Source organism: Magallana gigas, chromosome 3 (genome assembly GCF_963853765.1).
Source record: "Magallana gigas chromosome 3, xbMagGiga1.1, whole genome shotgun sequence".
Taxonomy (NCBI): Eukaryota; Metazoa; Mollusca; class Bivalvia; order Ostreida; family Ostreidae; genus Magallana; species Magallana gigas.
Genome location: NC_088855.1, coordinates 1,187,603 through 1,208,569, shown reverse-complemented (window position 1 = coordinate 1,208,569; position 20,967 = coordinate 1,187,603). Strand labels below are relative to the sequence as shown.

The 20,967-nt window shown below is 33.4% G+C and overlaps 1 protein-coding gene across 1 annotated transcript; it reads left to right on the top strand.

Moving 5' to 3' along the window:
* Positions 1–7,203: 7,203 nt before the first annotated feature.
* On the top strand, positions 7,204–20,018 carry LOC105327173 (ultra-long-chain fatty acid omega-hydroxylase). Its single transcript, XM_034482189.2, has 11 exons — positions 7,204–7,445; positions 11,044–11,197; positions 13,585–13,766; positions 14,032–14,156; positions 15,802–15,867; positions 17,115–17,238; positions 17,416–17,545; positions 17,681–17,810; positions 18,312–18,593; positions 18,742–18,807; positions 19,172–20,018. The coding sequence occupies exons 1-11, from the start codon at positions 7,296–7,298 to the stop codon at positions 19,269–19,271; spliced, it is 1,509 nt and encodes a 502-aa protein (XP_034338080.2). The 5' UTR covers positions 7,204–7,295; the 3' UTR covers positions 19,272–20,018.
* Positions 20,019–20,967: the final 949 nt, after the last annotated feature.

Sequence of the window (20,967 nt, the reverse complement as noted above, 5' to 3'; positions counted from 1 at the left end):
CCCGAGATTGAATTGTCTACGGATTATTCCGTCAAAGGGCACACGGCGAGTGAAACCGGTCAGCAGAGGATGCTCACTTCTTCTAGGCACCTGATCCTACCTCTATCTTTTTATAGGTCCGTGTTGCTCTGCTTCGAATTTGTATTTCGTTTTATGATTTTTGAGATAGTCGACAGTTTGTTATTGTCATTTCTCATAAATTTTAAAGATATTTATCTTTTTTGTGTTAACAAGAGTGTAGGAAATGTGCCTTATCCACTTGAGTAATATAGTAAACTTAATAACTTAGCAAGGTTTTGGAATATTTTTCAAACCCCTCATTAAGGTCTTCCGTTTCCAACGGAAGACCTTTCTATTATTGTGCGGGAAAAAAATTAAGATTATTCTTATTTTTCTTTTTTTTTTTTTGTTTCCTAGACGCGAACTTTGAGGCTTCATATCTTGCTCATTTCTGAACGGTTTTTGCTCAAATTTTCAGGGCTAATGTACTTTACGAAACACTATCTTAAGCAATTCATAAAATGTAGAATTCCCTTTCCGTTAAAGAGTTATTCCCCTTTTAAATCTTTTTAGGGCCTTTTGTTTCCAGACAAAGGCTCCGAGACTATGATAGCAGGGAATGGGAATCTAACGAATTTGAATAACAGAGACATTGTAGTTGTGCACATCTGTTTTTGTTTTTAGATTACGTTTTTTATTTAGGAAAAGGTAGGGGGTCAAAAAACAGGATTTAAAAAAGTGCAAAAATTTAGACATGTTTTCCTTTATATCTTTTAAACGAAAAACATTTTGTTAAGACATGTAGAATAAAAGTTGTGCAAAATATCAAGGGCTTTTATTTGACACCAATAAAAAGGGGCTGGCCCCTTAAATTAAGGGCCAATGGCCCCTAAAAAATTTTGCTTAATAACTCAAAAACGGTTAGGATTTTGATATGGATGTCGCTGTAAAAGTTGTTTGTTGGGATCTCATGAAGGTCGTTTCAATGTTATTTTGTAAGTGATTTGTGTAGTATGAGTGTAAAAAGCTTTACATGTTAGCATGTACCTGTTTTTATTTGACAAGTTAACGAAAGACTTTGTGCGTATAACTGGCATGAAGTTACCGCAGAAAGTATGCTGGTTTATACAGGAGGCATTAATTCATAAGAATTTTTTTTTTTTTTTAGAATACATGCTCTTTTTTTAGGAGTTTAAGTCATTGTTGTTAAGTTGTTATAGTGCACAATCCTTAAAAACGCGAATTGGAAAACAAAACATTCTTTTCTTTTCTAGTAAACACAAAATATGGAATGAAAAAATATATGCATTACCTTTTTGTTATAAACACCATGCATTCAAAATCTACCTTGAGTCAGAGCTGTGTGTGTATCATTACGTAAGCTCTCCCTCGCCCGCGGCCGAGAAAATCGGTCACCGTGGTCGCGGCTGGACTACCTAGCGGTCAGTGGTTATCTAATACACGAGAGTTGCGTTTCTCATGTACGAGTTTATTTTGCCGCGAACTCAAAAATTGTTTTAGCTTTGATTACAACATAATTTTTTTTGGATTAAACGATTGGGTGTCAATTAAGAAATCGTTCAGTTAAGTAATAAAAGCAATGTCAATCTCAATCTAAAGCAATAATAAACATCGATCAATTGTGGGTTTTTAGTTTAAAATAAAGAACTTCTATTTGATAGAGTAAGGTCATTATACTGCAAACTTTTCAAATCTTCCTGGGTTCTGAGCTGTGCGTGTCTGTGCGTTGTACCTTTACGTAATCTATCCTTCGCCCACGGCCGAGGAGATCAGCCACGGCTGCACTACCTAGCGGTAAGCGGTTATTTAATACACAAGATTTGCACACCGCGACGTTCACTTGCATCCATATGAACGTATTTGAGGTAATATAGCCGTAAATACAAGAACTGTTTTAATTTTATGTTATAAAAGTTTGTCCATCTTGTATTTTTTTAGTTAAACATTTGAGTGTAAATGAATATTTACGAACGATATTTCTCCAAATCGGAAACATCGTCAGACATAAATTAATGGTTGGTTTGTTTATCTAAAATATCTTAAAAACTGTACAATTGTTGTTTAAAATCAACACCCCCCCCCCCCCCCAAAAAAAAATTAAACCATCTCTCGCACATGGCTGAGGAGATCCGGCGCGAGTGGACAAGTTATCCGCGGTCGGTTCGTGTTCATCTACATGTACCTTATCACGCGTTCATGTTTCATATTTTGCACGGACACGACTATATTTTATTATATTTTCAACTATTATATTGGTTTAAGATGAAAAGGTAATTTTTTTTACTTGTACAGTTGATTACGCATTGATTTATACAATAGCGTACAAGGTAGTTTAAAAATCAAATCAAATTATAATCAAAGTTCCATGTTACATGTTTGCGGTAGGTGCTAGCACGATAAAAGAATGTCCTGAATTGAGGCATTCGATGATTATTTTAAAGAATATTCACATGAGTTTTAAACAACCTTAGATTAGATTCTATCGGTCACATATTGATCACTTCTGTAGTTTTTCTACATGGTCGTCCGTTTCATTGTGGAAGCGAACTCATTGCTGCGCCCCCCCCCCCCTCCTCCCGCCCCGCTGACAGGTGCTCGCACTGGATTTTTTTTTAATTGGTGAAAAGATATCCAGATCTGTCGAAAATCATTTTTGGTGACTTCTTCTTACACATGTATGTGTAAAATTTTGTTTCAATTTCCCACCTGTTTGTTTATTCGGTCAGTCTCTGTCAATTCAATCGCCTCGTGCGACCGAGAATCTTGTGTCGCTTCAGCGCCCACAGCTCAGAACATATATAGCCCAAGATCATCAATTGTTATGTAATTGAGTAACAGTTGGAAGGGTGCTTTTACTACATAAAACAATAAAATCATCCAGAAAAAAGTTACCGGAACTCAATAGTCAATACCTAAAATAAAATGCGTATGATTACAAACTGTAATCGGTTTTTCAGCGTTCGGCTGGATTTGATTTTTCTTCTAACATAAGTACTTTTATTAGTTTCAGAGAATACGATGTAAAAATACAAACAGTAAATAAACCTCATATTATTTACATCGATAATGTTGAAAAATATTTAAAATTAAATTAGTCTCCATCGTTAGAAAAAAATGTTATACTAACAACCAATAATTTTTTTCCTATGTCGTATCATTCGCGTAAATAAATTTGTTCTGTACATATTCATGTACCTCAGAGAAAATTAAAATGATTAAACAAAATAGAAATTTGTAATTACTATTTCGGATTTTTTTTTTCAAGTTATTTAACCTTGTATTGAAAAGAACAAGATGTAAAAATGGTTTAATTTTTTACTCAATATTCGTATATATTACCGGCGCTCCGTATAACGGCGTGTAGTGTATAGATTATTATAATCTATTTGAATTAAGTACCATGGGTATAGATTCCAATGATAATGACATGTAAATGCACGACTGTGTACATTGTAGGAAAATCCCTGTGTGTTAATTTCTTGTTTTCTGTTAACAGTGGTTTAAATAATTAAAATAATTACTTGTAAAAATAGCTATAAACTGGATTACAAAGAACAGTATATTTTCTTTCTATGTTTACATTTAATTTCGTTCAAATAATTAATAAATATTCTATCATTTAATTTGTGTGCTTCATCATATACTGATTCCGATTACCTTGAGGTCATTAAAGAGACAGTACAGCTGAAAACACATATGTGAATAACTTCAGATTTACCTATTGTATCGTTAGGGAATAAGAAATAACGTTTATTATAATAGTTGAAATACATGAAAATCCCTTTCACATATTTAATAAACGTAATTATGACCTTCCGGAAATTCAAGGGCCGAACAAACCGGAATAATCTTATATCATTTATTTGTACCACGTGAAATTTGATTGACAGAAATTGACACGTGCTGAAAACTACAAGATCTTCGTCCCACTACAGTCATCATGGAAAACGAGGTTTAAGCGATTCTCTAAATGAAACACATCCTTACTTACTCGATAATTTATAAATGGTTTACCAATTTAGGTTCATTTTAAAATGAATAGACATACATGTAAATATGTCAATTAACCCCTCAAGGGGCCTCATTTATAAAAATAGATTTAGGTTGTAGCAACTCCTATGATAAACACGAAAAATACATGTACATGCTTACAAGATAATAAATGTGGTTGTTTAAAAAACTTTGAACAGTTATTACCTATGAGAAGTAGAAAAAAAACATATTTTTATCAACAAACCTGTCCAGAAGATTCTTCGCGAGCCCTGCATGTGTTTTGTTTACAGTAAATACGCATGCGTAATAGTATAGAAGGCTGAACCCCGAACACGTTGCGATGTATTTATGTGATAGGTTATACATAATTATTAATTTTAATGAAATAATTAGATTTATTGCACCGAGAACTTTGTAATTTTCTAAAAGTTTATACATTCATGAGTAGTACAAAAATACCGAACCCGATCGGAAAATTTGCTCAAGTCGGTTTTTCGATAAGATGCGCCGTACTGTCTCTTTAATTTTCCATTGGCTATTGACAAAAAAAGAGACGCTTGACCATCCAATGAAAACAAATACACAGAGTTTGATTGACAGGTTCAGCCAGGTGCAGGTCTCACCCGATGTCAGAGGTTATGTGTGCTGCTTTTACACAGCCGAATGATCTCAGTAAGAGTTATCGATGTAAATTAATTTTAAAAAAATACATGCTTATCAAAACGATCGTGTAAGTTAAAGTTGATTTACGTTTGTTCCAATAGAAATCATGTTTTGCTTACTGTATTTAATATTTTTTATGTATAGCGAATTTTAATATTGTACCAGTACAAACATCGTATAAAAACGTTATATATACATATAGTCTGTAACTAGTCGTATTTCAATACATATACATTTCTTTTGTTTGTTAAAAATTAATTCAATTTTGTAAAAAGATAAGTATATCATTTCTTATATATTTTTTTAAATAAAAATACCTACAAAAGAGTTTTGCCAATCACAAACAGTTTAAAGTAATGCAAAACACGGGCGCCATTTTGAAACAATTAAATTGTCAGAGAGTTCCGAATGAAATCTGATGAACGTTTCACACGGTTCTTGCACGCTTTGCTCGAAACGATTTTCACGATTTGCCCGAAACCCTGCACGCTTTGCCCGAAACGCTAAACGGTTTACATGAAGTGCTTCACGATTCACACGAAACGCTAAACGGTTTACTCGAAACGTTTCTCGCACGTAATTTGCAGCTTTTTGGTGTAGTAGTATGTTTCAGGGTCTGTAAATTTTGTCAGCGCGCAACAGTTCTAAACTTTCACATACATGCGGTCTTAAAAAAATTTGAAAGATTCAAATATAGAAGTTATCTTAGAGAAAAGGTTAAGTGTTTAGTAGGCGGGTTCGAAAAAAAAAATACAATTCCTGACATGAATCATGAGTACATACTGTTTATAACAATGCTTGCTAACCTTTGAAAATTTAACTCACCATTAAACATCTCATTTTTTAAACATGTTTGAAACGATTACATAAACTGTTTTCGACAAATAGTTTTCCGAACACATTTTCTTTCTTACTTTTTCAAAACACGTTTTATATACAGGCTTTCAAATAAAACACGTTTTTAAAACAAAAGCAGAACTGAAAGTTTAGTCATTACTATAGCATTGAGCCATGATTTTTTGAAGTATATAGTCTTATAATTGCAGCGGTGTGTGCATACAAATTGAGTAACTCGCGTTAGCGCATTATGAAAATTTGTATGCAAACATTGCTGCAGTTATGAGACTGTATACTTTAAAGAATCATGATTTAATGCTTATATTTACATTATTTCAACTTCATGCCTTGTCTGCAAATGTGATTTATACCTTAAAATTCCTATCTTATTCTAAGGGTTAGTTCATATTAATTGAAGAGCCACAGTAACAGCTGCAAGTGTGAACTTTGATTTTCGCTTGTGACGTTGCAGTTAACAGCGTTCAACGTTTGTGACGTCATAATAAAACTCGTCATTTTAATCTTTGAGTACCCTGTGTATATTACAGTGTTAAAACTGCCGTAGCTTTCAGCACACTTTACAAGCAAAAAATATTTTGAATATAAATAAAATCGTTTGACACCATATCATATATTTCCAACTCGCAGCAACAACGGAAGACCTACTCGTGGCTTTGCCACGAGCTCTGCTCTAGTTACCATTATTTTACAGTGTTAATGCTGTGTTTACTTTCATGACAATATCCGTCCTCTTTTCTCACCGACCTATCATGGGTGGTTCACGGCAGGTCAGCAAGCATCGTTCCAATTTTTCACACTGCTTGTTTAAGAAGGATGTACGGAAGGCCGTATCAGTTTTAAATGATGAAGACAAACTTTGTAAAAACTATCCAGTATGCGTAATTTCTCACGACCAATCCCTTAAATGCAATATATGAAATAAAAATGATGCCATAATTATACTACTGAAACAGGTTTTACCTCCTTTGTTTTAAATGTAGCACACATTACAAGTAATATATTTACATTAAGACTTCATTACAGGTGATATTTTTATTTTTAAGAAATAAAATCAAACTAGACTAAATATTAAATATCTTTGGATTCTATGCAAAAAAAAACCCCAATGTCAAGAAATATATAAAATATATAAAATCTAGATAGTACTACAAACGTTTATTCAGCAGGATTTTAAAGGGATTTGAATAAAAGACAAAATTCAGTGGAGAAATTGAACAACTAATAAGAAAAGTTATTAATCTAAATTATACCTTATGTAGATACTGATTTTATTCCTATACCACTGGAAATGCTTAACGTATTCATAACTCTTAATTTGGTAGTCTAAATTCCAGCCAGGGTCAATTTGTCCACGATAGGACTGTGTTGTGTTTTGCATTTATTCTTAATTTTACCCATCTTAATGTTGTTGGCGATGATGATTAATATTTTCTTGGCATGTTTGCAAAAAACGGAAATGTGTTTTAACAAAATTAAAGAACGGCCAATTAAAACTTGTACAGTAGCAAATTCGTTCGCAATTTGTTGGCATTTGCAGGCGGAATTTAGATATCTTCCCAGCAGTCCTTCGATTACAGAATAAATATTTGTTTCATTCATCCTTTTTTTATTCATTGAAAATTGATAGTGATTTTTTTTTTCGAAATATTTCCCGACCATTTCACCATAAGCTTCGTTTAACCACCATCAATAACCACTATATAATGGATGAGAAGACTCGGTGAACAAATGACATCGGAGCGTAATACATCGGGTGCAACATGTCAGCGATTCTGGTGTCAGCCGTAATAACTTTTGTGGTCTTAATAATAACTCAGCTGTTAATCAAATTACTGAGAGTGAAGTATGCTTACAAGGGATTTCCCGAGCCTCTTGAAAATAAGCACTGGGTACTAGGTCATCTCCCAATTGTAAGTATATTTTATGCTGTTACTTTTTTTGGACTTTTTATAATGTGTTGTGTCTATACATTAGATCAAATTGTACTTGTTTCTTCGATATGCTTGGTTTCGTGGCAGTCAAAATGTTTGAAAACAGGGACCTCATCTTTCGCACAAAAATTAAACTTTCGCTCAGGTGAGCCAGCACCGTTACAGTTTTTGACCTAAGAAGTATGGAAGACAATCAATGCTAAGGAACTTAAGATTTACATATGTACTTTGAACCTTTTGTTAACCCACAAAATAAAAAGTTCATCGAAGTGCAATTTCCGATAACATTGAAATAAAAGGAACATTTTTTAAAAATTCATACGTTTCCTTAGAACTGTTAGTTTCATAAAACATTCTTTTGATGCCAGTAATATTAATGAAACCACAGTAATTAATAAGACAAGTACAAAATATTTAATTATGAACATAATGCAACATTTTTTTTAGCTCACATGAACTGAAAGCTCAAGTGAGCTATTCTGATCATTTTGTATGTTCTGTCTGCTGTCTGTCTGTCTGTCTGTCTGTTCTTCTGTCTGTTTGTAAACTTTTCACATATTCAACATCCTCTCAAGAACCACTGCGCCAATTTCAACTGAACTTGGCTCAAAGCATTCTTAGGCTAAGGGGATTAAAAGTTATGAAAATTAAGGATCACACTCTTTTACAAGGGGAAATAATTAGGAATTACATGTATTGAGAATTTACGAGACATTTTCAAAAATTTCCTTCTCAAGAACCATTTGGTCAGGAAAGCTAAAACTTGTGTGGAAGCCTCCTCAGGTAATGTAGATTCAATGTTGTGAAAATCATGACCATTGGGGGTAGGATGGGGCAACACTGGGGGTTGAATTTTTACATACTAGGAATATAAAGAGTAAATCTTTGAAAATCTTCTTCTCAGAAAGCAATCAGCCAGGAAAGCTGAAACTTGTGTGGAAGCATCCTCACATAGTGTAAATTCAAAGTTTTGAAAATCATGACCCCCGGGGATAGGATGGGGCCACAATGGGGGGTCAAAGTTTAACATAGGAATATATAGAGTAAATCTTTAAAAATGTTCTTCTCAAGAACCATAAAGCCAGGAAAGCTGACACTTGTTTGAAAGCATCGTCAGGTAGTGAAGATTCAAAGTTGTGAAAATCATGACCCCCGGGGGTAAGGTGGGGCCACAATTGGGGGGGTCAGTGTTTAACAGATGAATATATAGAGTAAATCTTTAAAAATCTTTTTCTCAGAAACTAATCAGCCAGCAAAGCTGAAACTTGTGTGGAAGCATCCTCACATAGTGTAAATTCAAAGTTTTGAAAATCATGACCCCCGGGGATAGGATGGGGCCACAATGGGGGGTCAAAGTTTAACAAAGGAATATATAGAGTAAATCTTTAAAAATGTTCTTCTCAAGAACCATAAAGCCAGGAAAGCTGACACTTGTTTGAAAGCATCGTCAGGTAGTGTAGATTCAAAGTTGTGAAAATCATGAACCCTGGGGCTAGGGTGGGGCCACAATGGGGGGTCGAAGTTTAACATATGAATATAGAGAATAAATCTTTAAAAATCTTCTTCTCATTATCCAAAAGACCAGGAAAGCTGAAACTTGTGTGAAAGCATCCTCAGGTAGTGTAGATTCAAAATTGTAAAAATCATGACCCCCGGGGGTAGGGTGGGGCCACATGGGTAGGGGTTGAAGTTCAACATAGGAATATAAAGAGTAAATCTTTAAAAATCTTCTTCTCAGAAACTAATCAGCCAGGAAAGCTGACACTTGTGTGAAAGCATCCTCAGGTAGTGTAGATCCAAAGTTGTAAAAAATTATGACCCCCGAGGGTTGGATGGGGCCACAATGAGGGATCAAAGTTTAACAAAGGAATATATAGAGTAAATCTTTAAAAATCTTCTTCTCAGAAACTAATCAGCCAGATGATTCTTTATAATTGTTAAGACTTTGGCCCCAGGACAATTCTTTGGCCTAACAAGAAGGTTCAGAGTTTGATGTAGTTTTATATCCCATATATAAACTATTGTTAAGGATCTTTTCGAGAACTGCAATACTCAACATATGATATGAGTATAAAATCATCCTGTTAGAACGCGGGTAGGTTAAGGCAACTCCGAGTTTAACGACCGTCAAAACTATGATCAATTTAAAAAATGTTTATTTTTATGAAAACAGCGCGGGATATTAATACCAAGTGAAAGAGTTCACCAAGATATTATTTTTCTACTTCGGAATCGACTCAATCTTTGAAGCTGCCGTGCCATGGTATCACGTGACAGTTAAAAATAGATCACTTTTTTACCTTAACAAAAAATCAATACAATAATTCGATTGGCAATTAGTTCATGTTTATTAGTATTACTGCTAGAATCCTATTGTACATCGCATAAAATAAATATTGTAAATATTTATCGGAAACCCTCTCAAGTTCTAAAATTTCATTGAAAATACTACGTATTTTTCGTTTAGAACAACAAAGCACAGGATTCTAGCAGCACTTTTCAGGTAGTTAAGGTCATATACCGTTGATATTTACCAAAATCATCTTTCCTAATATCCGGGGTAGTGTTACACTTTTGCCATTTTTTGTACACACTGACAGAGGAAAGGCTGGTCAAGCCTTATAAATGTCGATCCGCTTACCTTATAACACTCGCTGATTAAACAAAATATCAATGCCTGTATTTTCCTGATTATATTCTAACTGACACTCATCTAAATATTAGGTATCTGTATTAAATAAGTCATATTTCGGCATTGTTTACACTGCATTCCGATAATTTGTCTCCCGACATGATCTTCTCTTTTAAACATGCTTGTGACGTCATCAATGATAATTATACGTAATAGAGAAAAATCGAAGATATATTCAGTTAGAAGAGTTTCTAGTGATATTTTATGTCTGTAGTTTTTATAATTTAAACCAGAGATAAAGTTAAAATCGACATGTTTCTGAGTAAAATATGACATCATGCTGCTTATTGTGACGTCATATCAATCAGAGGAATTTGATCGCTGTTAGTTGCCTTATCATACCCGCGAAAAGGGACTAATGATTATAAACATAAGAATATCCAGGAATATGGATTTTATTTATACATGATCTACACATGTACATGTATTATTGTACATTGTCCAGATAGTTTGTATTATGACTCCATTAAGCTGATTTTATCATACCTATTGTTCCTCAGGTGAGCGATGTGGCCCATGGGCCTCTTGTTGAATGTTGAAGTGAAAAATTCCAGTTTACGACCTGAATTGAACGTGTTTTATGTTAAAAACTGTTTATTTATGCTTAATTACAACGAATAAGAAGAAAGAGAAATCAGCTTGAAAAAAAAATTGTACTGGTATATTGAATCTATGTGAACAAAGACAGGGCACAAGGCTTGTTTACATGAAAAAGAATTTTGAGCCCTGCATTTTGCTTATTACTCTACGACTGACTCAAAAATTCCATTAGATCAGTAGAAATGTATTTCTAAAGCATTGTAAATGTAAAATTTGACCAAAATCGTGACCATGCTACTCTAAAAGCACAGTTATGTACATATGCATTGTTTTCTTCTTTTGAAGTTTTCGGGTAAGATAAATACGCAGACGATTATAGCCAAGTTTCTAGAATGGACGGCCAAGTACCCAAAGATCTTCGTCCTATGGTTTGGTCCCTTCGACCCTAAGGTGGTGCTTAATCATCCTGACACCATCAAGAAAGTCCTTAAAACCGCAGGTCAGTATGTTTAGCTAATAAAAAAACTGGAAATCATTGATCAGAGAGTGGAAAAATAAATACTTACAACGAATCGTTCCTTTTTGGAATTTTGCATAACATTTGATTGACCTTGTCATGTATACAAAAATACAGTCTTAAACATTTATCGTTTACATAGACGTACCTTGCTACACTTAGACTTATACATTTATTTTTTTCATGTAAATCTGCGACACAAGGTGGGGATTTAAATGGCCTAGTAAATTGTATTAATCGATTTAATGGTATATGGTCATGCTAAGTGGTTAAAGTATCGAATTTGTGAACCACAGATCATGAGTTTGAATCCGCCTGGGGTTTTTATTCACATTGACAGAGCAATATACATTTTTAAAAGAACTTCAGTTTTATATAAAATTGCATTTTTGCTTACGTGTTTAACTTCTAAATCTTTAAAAGATCAATAGAGCTATTTTAAAAAAATATTTTTATCTCGTAAATACAAGAACAGATCTCGTGATTGCGAGTTCATTATCATGTTATTACCGGAGAGATCTCGTAATTTCAAGAAACCATCTCGTGATAACAGGTAAATTGTCTCTTTAATACGAGATAAGATCTCGTTGTTAGGAGAAGAGATCTCGTTATAACGATAAAATAGTTCGTTGTTACGAGTAAATTATCTTGTTCTTACAAGAATGGATCTACTGTGGCTCAATTCGTGGTATTCGTGGGTAGCCCTCGCCAACGAATTTACATCCACAACGAAAACTATAAAAAAAATTAGTTTAACATCTGAAATTAAAAGCTGACGCATCCACGAAATTACGTCCCAACGAATATGCAAAGAACCCACAATACACGAAAATTGGCCGTCACGAAATTAAATAATTCCACAGTATATAAAATGATGCGTTTTTTTGTTTTACTTTCTCTTAATATGGAATGGATGCACATAAAAAATTCATTAAATATATAATGAAAAACCCGTAACAACGGGATATTTTCTTTTAATTAGGGTATATTTTTCATAATCACGAGATAAATACATGAAACTCGTAATAACAATTTTTCTTTTTTGATCAAAAAGATAATCAACAAGTCATTACGAAATCTTTTCTCGTAATAACGAGCTTTTTAGGTTTTCTCTATTTTTCTTTTCTCGTAATTACGAGACCTTTTCTCGTTTTAACGAGATCTTGTCTCATTCTAACGAGATAGTTATCTCTTCAAAACGATATCTTTTCTTGTCATTATATACGAGATATTTCCTCGTTATAACGAGATCTTTTCTCCTAAAACGAGATCTTTTTCGTATTTACGAGATCTATCCTCGTTACTACGAGATAGTTATTACGTAACAACGAGATCTTTTATAAGACTCGTTATTACGAGAATAAACTTTTTTTTAACTAATGTGTCCGTTTTCGTATATAGAATATAAGCTTTCTATCATTATCAAGTAATTTTTTCTGATTTGAGAAATTATACAAGTTACTGTCCTTAAAAAAAGGACTACAATAGTGGACCATTTGCATGTGTTTCCAACGAAAACGTGAAAGCCGTAAGATTATCAGAAATTCCTCCAACTCTAGCCGCCTACTTTTTACCACTAAATCTGTACGTTGTATGACGTATAGCCCTGACTTTTTATCTCAGAGTTTAAAGGGTTTATACTTCTAAAATAATTATAATCTATATAAATGAAGATTGCATGTACAGTATCAGGCATTCGGCAAGTTCTACTATTTGCACACACAGTACGCTTCGCACTACTTTGTTACTATGCTGGGACAGCTTTTGTGTAAATTAATTTCATATTTTGATGCATTTTTCTTGAGATTTTAACTTTTATACATTGACAGAATTATTCAATCATCTATTATATACAGTCACATAATTATTCAATAATAATTAAATGCTTGAAATTTTTTAGTCGGGAAGTACTCTAGCTTCGCCTATTGTAAAAGTAAAGTTAAGCTACATGTGTATTCGGAAAACAACAAAACATTGCAAATTATGCTATTTGATGCCAGTTTTAGTTTCGGCATAACATTACCATATTTTATAATACTGATAGTTTATATAACATGCCGATCATTTCTTTAAAAGAAATTCTTTGTTTCTGTACTGTTTACCGACAACTTTACAATTACAGCGCCTTTGAACTTATGTGTGCAAATGGCATGGGATCCCGATCCCGATTCAGTTAAACGTGTGCTAGCCTGGTTCCCTGAGCTACCCATTACGCAAAAGAACCAGGCTAACTCATGCGCAGGCTGAATTTTCCCCATAGCATCGATCCGGTTTAACCTCGCTTTTATTTTCTGCGTGGACCTCAGGGTCCACGCAATCAAGGTGAGGTGAGCCACCGGAAGTAAATACTAGTAATTTATATTCAAAAGATCCCAAACCGGTGGGCTTTGGCCAGGCGTACAGGTACGGACTGCCTTGGTTAGGAGAGGGGCTCCTGATTGCGGGGGGTGCCAAATGGAAGCGCTCCAGACGTCTGCTTACTCCCGCCTTTCATTTTGACATCCTGAAACCTTACGTTAAGATCTACAAGTCGTGCGCAGGTATTCTAGCGGTATGTATTTTATAGAAATTACTCAGCATCAGAGTTTTTCTAATCTTTGTTTTTATGAAATAAGGATTCATATTGTGTTTGATGAGATGATTAAGTAACATTAGTAATAGATTAATGATATTCAAGTTCATGTATGCACGCAATTCTCAATGCTTATATCTATCTATCTATCTATCTATCTATCTATCTATCTGTCGGACCTTGTTTTAGTCCATAAAACTATGCGTTGATGATTAATATACAATTATGACTATTCTATATATAGCGAAACATAGAAATCTCAGGTGAGAAGAACGAGAGCGTGGAGATCGTCAGCCTTGTCAGTGCATGTACCCTGGACATCATTCTACTGTGTGCTTTTTCGTACAAGACTGACTGTCAAAACATCTGGTTTGTATGTTGTGGAATATTATAAACTGTGCTTTCCATTGTGTTGATTATTATTGTTATGTTATATTTTAGAAAAGTTGATGCAAAATATATTTGTCACCTTTTTATTTGGTTTATTTGTACTCACTGGCAGTATATGACGTCAGAAGTGACGCCATTTCTATAATTTAGCAAAATTAGTCTAAACTTGACATTTTCCTTATCTTTTTATGAATGGGAAATATAGAGCGCATGCTTGAACAAAGAAAAATTTGTTGTCACTAAAAAGTCTTGGCTTGATACATCTCTTTTTTAAATATTTTGTTTGTTTAAGCGTGTGCTCTGTGTTTTCTGAAGAAAAAAAACTACTTGAAAACAAGCTGTTTTATGCTGAAAATGCAAACATAGCGGGAAAAATTGGTCTTTACGGTGTCATATTTCTTAATTGTAGGCAGTTGAATCAAAATGAACATTTTGTATAAACATCACATGTATTCTATACAAAGAAAACAACGAATTACAGTAAAATGATGATGTTCATTTTAAGGGGCAATTTTAGACCCATATCATACATAGTCCTTTGAGGGCACAAAGATATGACTTGAACTGGTTTTCTTAGTATACAGCGGAAATCTTGTGAAGTTTTATTAATTATATGAGAATTATAGTTTACATCGTCAGTTTTCCAGTTGAAAACAGACAGATTGTGTTATCAAATTAACCGAGATCTTGAAATTCTCTGGTTTTTCAACTAAATGCATATGAATTTTTTAAAAAAGTTGATTAAATGGGTCCTACTGAATTACTTAAAACCATTAATATCAAGTTTTTAGTATATCCGGTTTAGATTTGTTTTAACTTTGTATATAGGGTCCTTCATGTCTGAAAAATATTATATATTTATTTAATATAACACATTTTTTCGAAACCATTCATACTTATAATACAATCTTGCCAGATATTGTCATATTTTCTCATAGCTTTGACAGCAAGGATGCGATATTATTAATGAAATTCAGTAAAAGAAATCGCCTCTTACTTGTTTTTTTTTTTTACTTTTTCAATGTTCCTTTATAAAACTGCCAAAACATAACATATCATACCTTGTTAATTCAAAATAATGCAGTTTGGTTAATTGCATTCCAAATGATAACCTTGCTTAATATATGAAATGATAAATTATAAACAGAGACAACTCAAAAACAAGGTGACGTCATAATTGGCAATCAGTCAAAACAAGTAAACAGTGGAAGCGCAATGCCACTGTTCGCTATCATTCAGATACAAGGGTTTGATACATTATTGAAACGTAAAATCATATGCCGCTTTTTATCCTACGGGCGGCGATTTATCACCTGTGACCGACGACCTGTTGGCAATAAACTTTTTATATAATAAGAAATTGTAAGTACTATGCGATCCGGTTTTGAATACCTTTTTGATTTTGGTTTTTTCCCCTTATATTACAAAAGATAAAATGGCTGTGCTTGCGGACGGCATAAATTATATTAGCTCCCTTGGATCGAATAAATTACCATCCGCTTCGAGTTAGACAATATTTCACCTCAGTTAATACTTGTATAGTATGTTTTTATCTATATCCAATAGGTATGCTTGTTCTGGATTTCTTTGCATGATTTTGTTTGATTTGATAATCCTATTTCAGCGGAACCACGCACCCGTACATAAAAGCCGTGAATGAGATCGCAGCTACATGGAATCACAGAAACAGGTACCCACTCCTTCTGTACAGTATTTGTTTTTATATAAATGTTAAGATTACTGCAGAATCATTAAAATTTTTAAGGTCAAATTTTCGTAGACTGCTAAAAATTTACAAGTTCCTGTTGACGGAATTTTCTGTATTCTCTTATACATTCAAAAAAAGTATGACATTAAAACCCTGGATTATTAATTTGTGGAGGATTTTTTTTTTGTGCATGAGAGGTACTAAAAAATTTTACGTAAATTTAGTCACCACAAAATCTATGGATTCAACAGTATCTGTTATCGATTGCTTTAAAGATGTATTTAAAAAAAAAAAAGAAGAGATAATTCTTTGAGTATAATGAGGTGAATATTAGGGTCGGGACGTGATTAAATATATGTCATAAAACTTACCGGGCTTTTGTGAAATTTATTATGTCACCGACAATACTGATCACTTAATAATATTCAAAGAAGGATTCCTTATTCTATTGACATTTTTTTCGGGAATTTTAACTAAGCAGTATACATATACGGAATACACATATTTCATGGCTTTAAGGGCAACATATGTACCGCAATAGAGGTGGGAAGAAAACCCTGGATGTCGCCCGATGCCAATGGCAGAGGACAACAAAGCACTCCAAGGTTTTTCTTGTCATGGAGCGACAAAAAGTTGGGTATTGTCGCCCGAGAAGACATGTTATTTAGATGTTATGAAACATCAAAAATTCCAAAAAATCAGAATCGCTTAAATCATGTTTATCTCTTTCACAAGTGTATTTTAATCATCAATGCACTTCATGTTTTACAAATCAATGTTTTATTAGATATCGATCGATATTTTTAAGAAGAAGATAATTTTTGAAATAAAACATTGAAAGGAAGTCTCTATAAATAACAGACGCTGTCCTGACAATTTCATATCCGAGGAACTGTTTTCTTGATATGCAAACCTATTGCATGCAAGGGTAATATTATAGAATCCGGAGGGCAATAACACTGTTTCCGGGAGGGCAATATAACTATATCTGGAAATAAAGTAATCTTATTAATGATATAACGAGGAAACGTAATGAAAATGTTATAGAATTACACGTCATATGTAAACTCTAACAGTGCGTCCTTTGTTATACTGATGAAATGTATTGAACTATATGGTTAAAATGGTTAAAACTTAATAGATTCGTAGTATTTTTACAGGCTAGACAATGGGGAAGTGTAATTATATCACGATATATGCTAAACAGTTAAAAACAATGTTTTTTGCAGGACTCCCTGGCTGTATCCGGACCTTATATTTTACCGAACGACAGAAGGGAAGAGTTTTAAAGCCAAGTGTGATTACGTCCACCAAGTAGCTGAGGATGTGATAGACAAAAGACGCAACACATTGGTAGGTGTATATACAATAACCATTGATATCATAATAAACAAACACACATATAAAGATTTATTAAATATGCCCCAGACTGCTTTTCCTTCACTGTGTTAAGATACCGAGTTTTTTATACGATGAGTAAGCCGTTAACTTATTGATTGAATATGTCACTGAATTTTAAATCTTGAACAGGAAAGCCAGGATATCTCATCACAAAGGTATTTGGATTTCTTAGACATCCTGTTGACAGCTAAAGATGAGGACGGAAAAGGAATGTCAAAAGAGGACATTCGGAATGAAGTGGACACATTCATGTTCGAAGGTACAGCAAAAAAAAAACAAAACAAAAAAACAAACAGCCAGAACCTTTCAGCAAGTAACAAGTTGCAAAAAGCTAAAGATATTTGAAAACATATACCAGAATAGTTCACAGTGTTTGATTGGTTTGTTGTTTCAGGTCATGATACTACGGCTAGCGCCATCTCTTGGATTCTATATTCCTTGGCGGAGAATCCCGAATATCAGCGAAAATGTCAAGAAGAAATCGATAAAGTCATCAGTGAGACAAAATCTGGACAACTTGAGTGGTAAATACTCCATTTTAAACCGTTACAAATGGCTGCAAACCTAACTTGTTATAACACCAATTGATACATTAAATTGAAATATTATTATGAAATAGAAAATTTAAACATAAGTAGAAATTAAAGTTAAATTAAAATTAAAGAAATTTCGTTTCATACGCGTAGACATCATCTTCTGGCATATTTTTTTTACCATTTTGATTAAGCGCTAGTAGACCAATTGCTATCAACAACTTAACTTTATGGCGTTACCTTTACCAATTTGTTAAAAGTGATTAAAGAAACTATACTTCGTATTTTCCAAATATCAGCCTGTATCATTTAGTAATCAGAATGTTAATCTAAGTGTCTGGAGAAAAACTGAATGGCGAAGATCGGTTAATCCAACAATTTTAAGAAATTAAAATTGAGTCCCCTTTTTAAGTAAATATTTAGTCAATTTTCAGTAATAAGCATTCAGTCAGTCATATGTCACATCGATCCTTCGTTAACTACCATTCCTAGGAAGGACCTGGGTAGGCTGGAGTACCTGACACAGTGCATCAAAGAAGGAATGCGCCTCCACTCCCCTGTTCCTGGGATCATGAGGGAAATCCAGGCTCCTATCAAAGTGGAGGACCTCGAGATCCCTGCCAAGGCCAATGTCATGATCAGTATCAACAGTCTTCACCATAACCCTACAGTGTGGGGGGAGGACCATGACCAGTTTAAACCCGAGAGGTTCTCTCCAGAAAACACCGAGGAAAGAGACTCGTTCGCCTTCTGTCCATTTTCTGCAGGTCCAAGGTATACGTATACAATAATGTATATGATTTTTTGTTTCTAAAACTATATCAACAGTAGTTTTGATACTTTTTTGAATGTGTATTTCTGTTGATTTTTATTTGTATGTTTATGTTTGACTGTAGAACTGTTTCTTTATATTTGATTGTAGAAACTGTATAGGTCAGTCTTTTGCCATGAGTGAAGAACGCACTGTGCTGGCTACACTGCTTCAAAAGTATGTGACCATAATACAGCGCTCACAGCCATTTTGTATGTTTAAATGAACAAGACAATCTGATGTTATGAAAATTCATATTTCTACAAAAGCGTCAAAGAGCAGAGATGGAGCGACCATTAAATATTGAGGGTCATGTTCTCTGACACCAGAGTGAACTTGACTTTTTGCATGAAATAAAGCCTTATCTACACAATATTCGTTACAAAGTCAGCAATAACATTGCTATAAAGGTCATAAAAACGCGTAACTCACGGATTGTGCTGTTGTCAGATCGCTTACTGCTCTGAGGGATTGTAGAATTTGTTATCAAAATGGTAAATTGCACAGTTAATTGTTTTTTGTCTTTTTTTTTCTTTTGCAGGTTCACCTTTTCTGTTGACAAAACACATAAAGTTGAGAAGCAGATTTCTGCTGTTATGCGGGCTAGAGATGGAATTAAACTGTTCGCCTACAAAAGATAGATGTTCATACCTGCACAACTGAAATGCAATTATCTGAAATGACTCATTTGTACTACGTTTTAATACATTGAACTTAGTTTGTTGTTTTTTTTTCGATGTGATGTGCCATCGCGTATTGGGCTATTTTGCTTATCCAAATGAAGGAGGAATTTGTTATATTATAGTATGTGCATTAAACACTAAAGTTGTATAAATGTACACATGTTTAAATATTCTTTAAATTTCTTCCTTATAAAAAAAGAACATGACTTTTATATAAACTTTGATGTGCTAGATTCTCATTTCCATTTGCTCTTTAGATGTGTCGATCCCACCTAGATCTTTTGTCAACGCCCAAATATAAGACTTGTGTTATGTGGAAACCGTGGATAGAATGTCATTGATGTCGGGTTTACTATTTAAATTATCCTTTTTTCCATTTTTAATTTTAGGACAATTTATTTGAAACTAAATAAGTAAATATTTTTACGGAAGAAAAATTAAAGGCAGAATTCAAAAGTTAGCTTAAATTTATATTTGAACGAAATTACAGTTTTGGACAATATAGAGGAAGTAAAATATAATAAAGATAATTATTTTGACGTCACACCGATTACTATGGTTTTGTTTATATATAAAATGTACACAATACTCTGAATAAAACACTTGTTTTTGCCCTTCGGTTACTCATGTAATCGACTGAACAAAATTGATAATGTTTAGATTCACATGTCAATCTACAGAATAAATGCATTTTTATTAAATAAATGGCAATTTGTGTTGTCTTCTGTCATCCAATATTGTAAAATAACCTCGAGTAAATTTTTATTTAAAGTTAGGTTTTTGTATCAGAATAAGTATGTTAATTAGATGATTACTACACATATCTAAATTGATGTCAAAATAACGACACTAGACATTTTCTACAAAACTTGGAAACTGTTGACAATTCTCACAACAAAGTGGATATATCTCCGACACTAACCCTCGCTTCCAGATTTTAACTAACATGCGTGGTTCGTAATTAAGGTGGCTCTATACATAACTTTTTGATGACGCAGTACGCAAAAAAGTAAATCTGGAAGCATACAATTCCGGTACTGGCTGATTTAAACTGAGGCGAATTGTATGGGGACCGCTCTTTTTTAAAAAAAATGTTAAATGAATAGTCTTAGATTTAATTTGTTAATTGGAAAAATTATTACTTACAAGTAATGTGACAATTTCTCGTTCTGTCTTATTAATTATCGAAATAAAAAATGAAATCAAGTAAAAAATTTTAAATGGTTACTTTTCGATTTTTGACATCATACAGCGTAGCGCAATGGGATAGTGGGTTCACTTCAAACTTGTATGTCATGAGGGCGAATCCCGTTGAGGACAACAACATTTTTAACTTTCCAAAAACGTATTTTTGGCTTAAATACAGTGAAAGAAAGTTATAAACCGGTGAAAGTTTTTTTTAAATATAATATACTTTAATCCACATTAATATTGACAAATGTTCTTAAACATCATGGGAGGGTGGCTTTGAATTTCTCTCAGGTTGGGATACATAAATCCTATAAGTTAATTTTCCCCTTTATTTATTTGACGTAGTTTTGCATTAAAGCGAATGAATTCGCTTATATAGGCCTATAATGAAAAATGTATGTATTTATAATTCCATCGTAATATTTTAGGATTTTTATTCAAATTTTATGTCACAGTTATTAAA

What these genes read in the sequence shown, in the direction of transcription:
- LOC105327173 (XM_034482189.2), top strand. Translation starts at nt 7,296, where the DNA reads ATGTCAGCGATTCTGGTGTCAGCCGTAATAACTTTTGTGGTCTTAATA. An exon ending in GAAAGTCCTTAAAACCGCAG is followed by an intron (nt 11,198 to 13,584) that starts GTCAGTATGTTT and finishes TATATTCAAAAG; the next exon opens with ATCCCAAACCGGTGGGCTTT. An exon ending in CCATTTTCTGCAGGTCCAAG is followed by an intron (nt 18,594 to 18,741) that starts GTATACGTATAC and finishes ATTTGATTGTAG; the next exon opens with AAACTGTATAGGTCAGTCTT.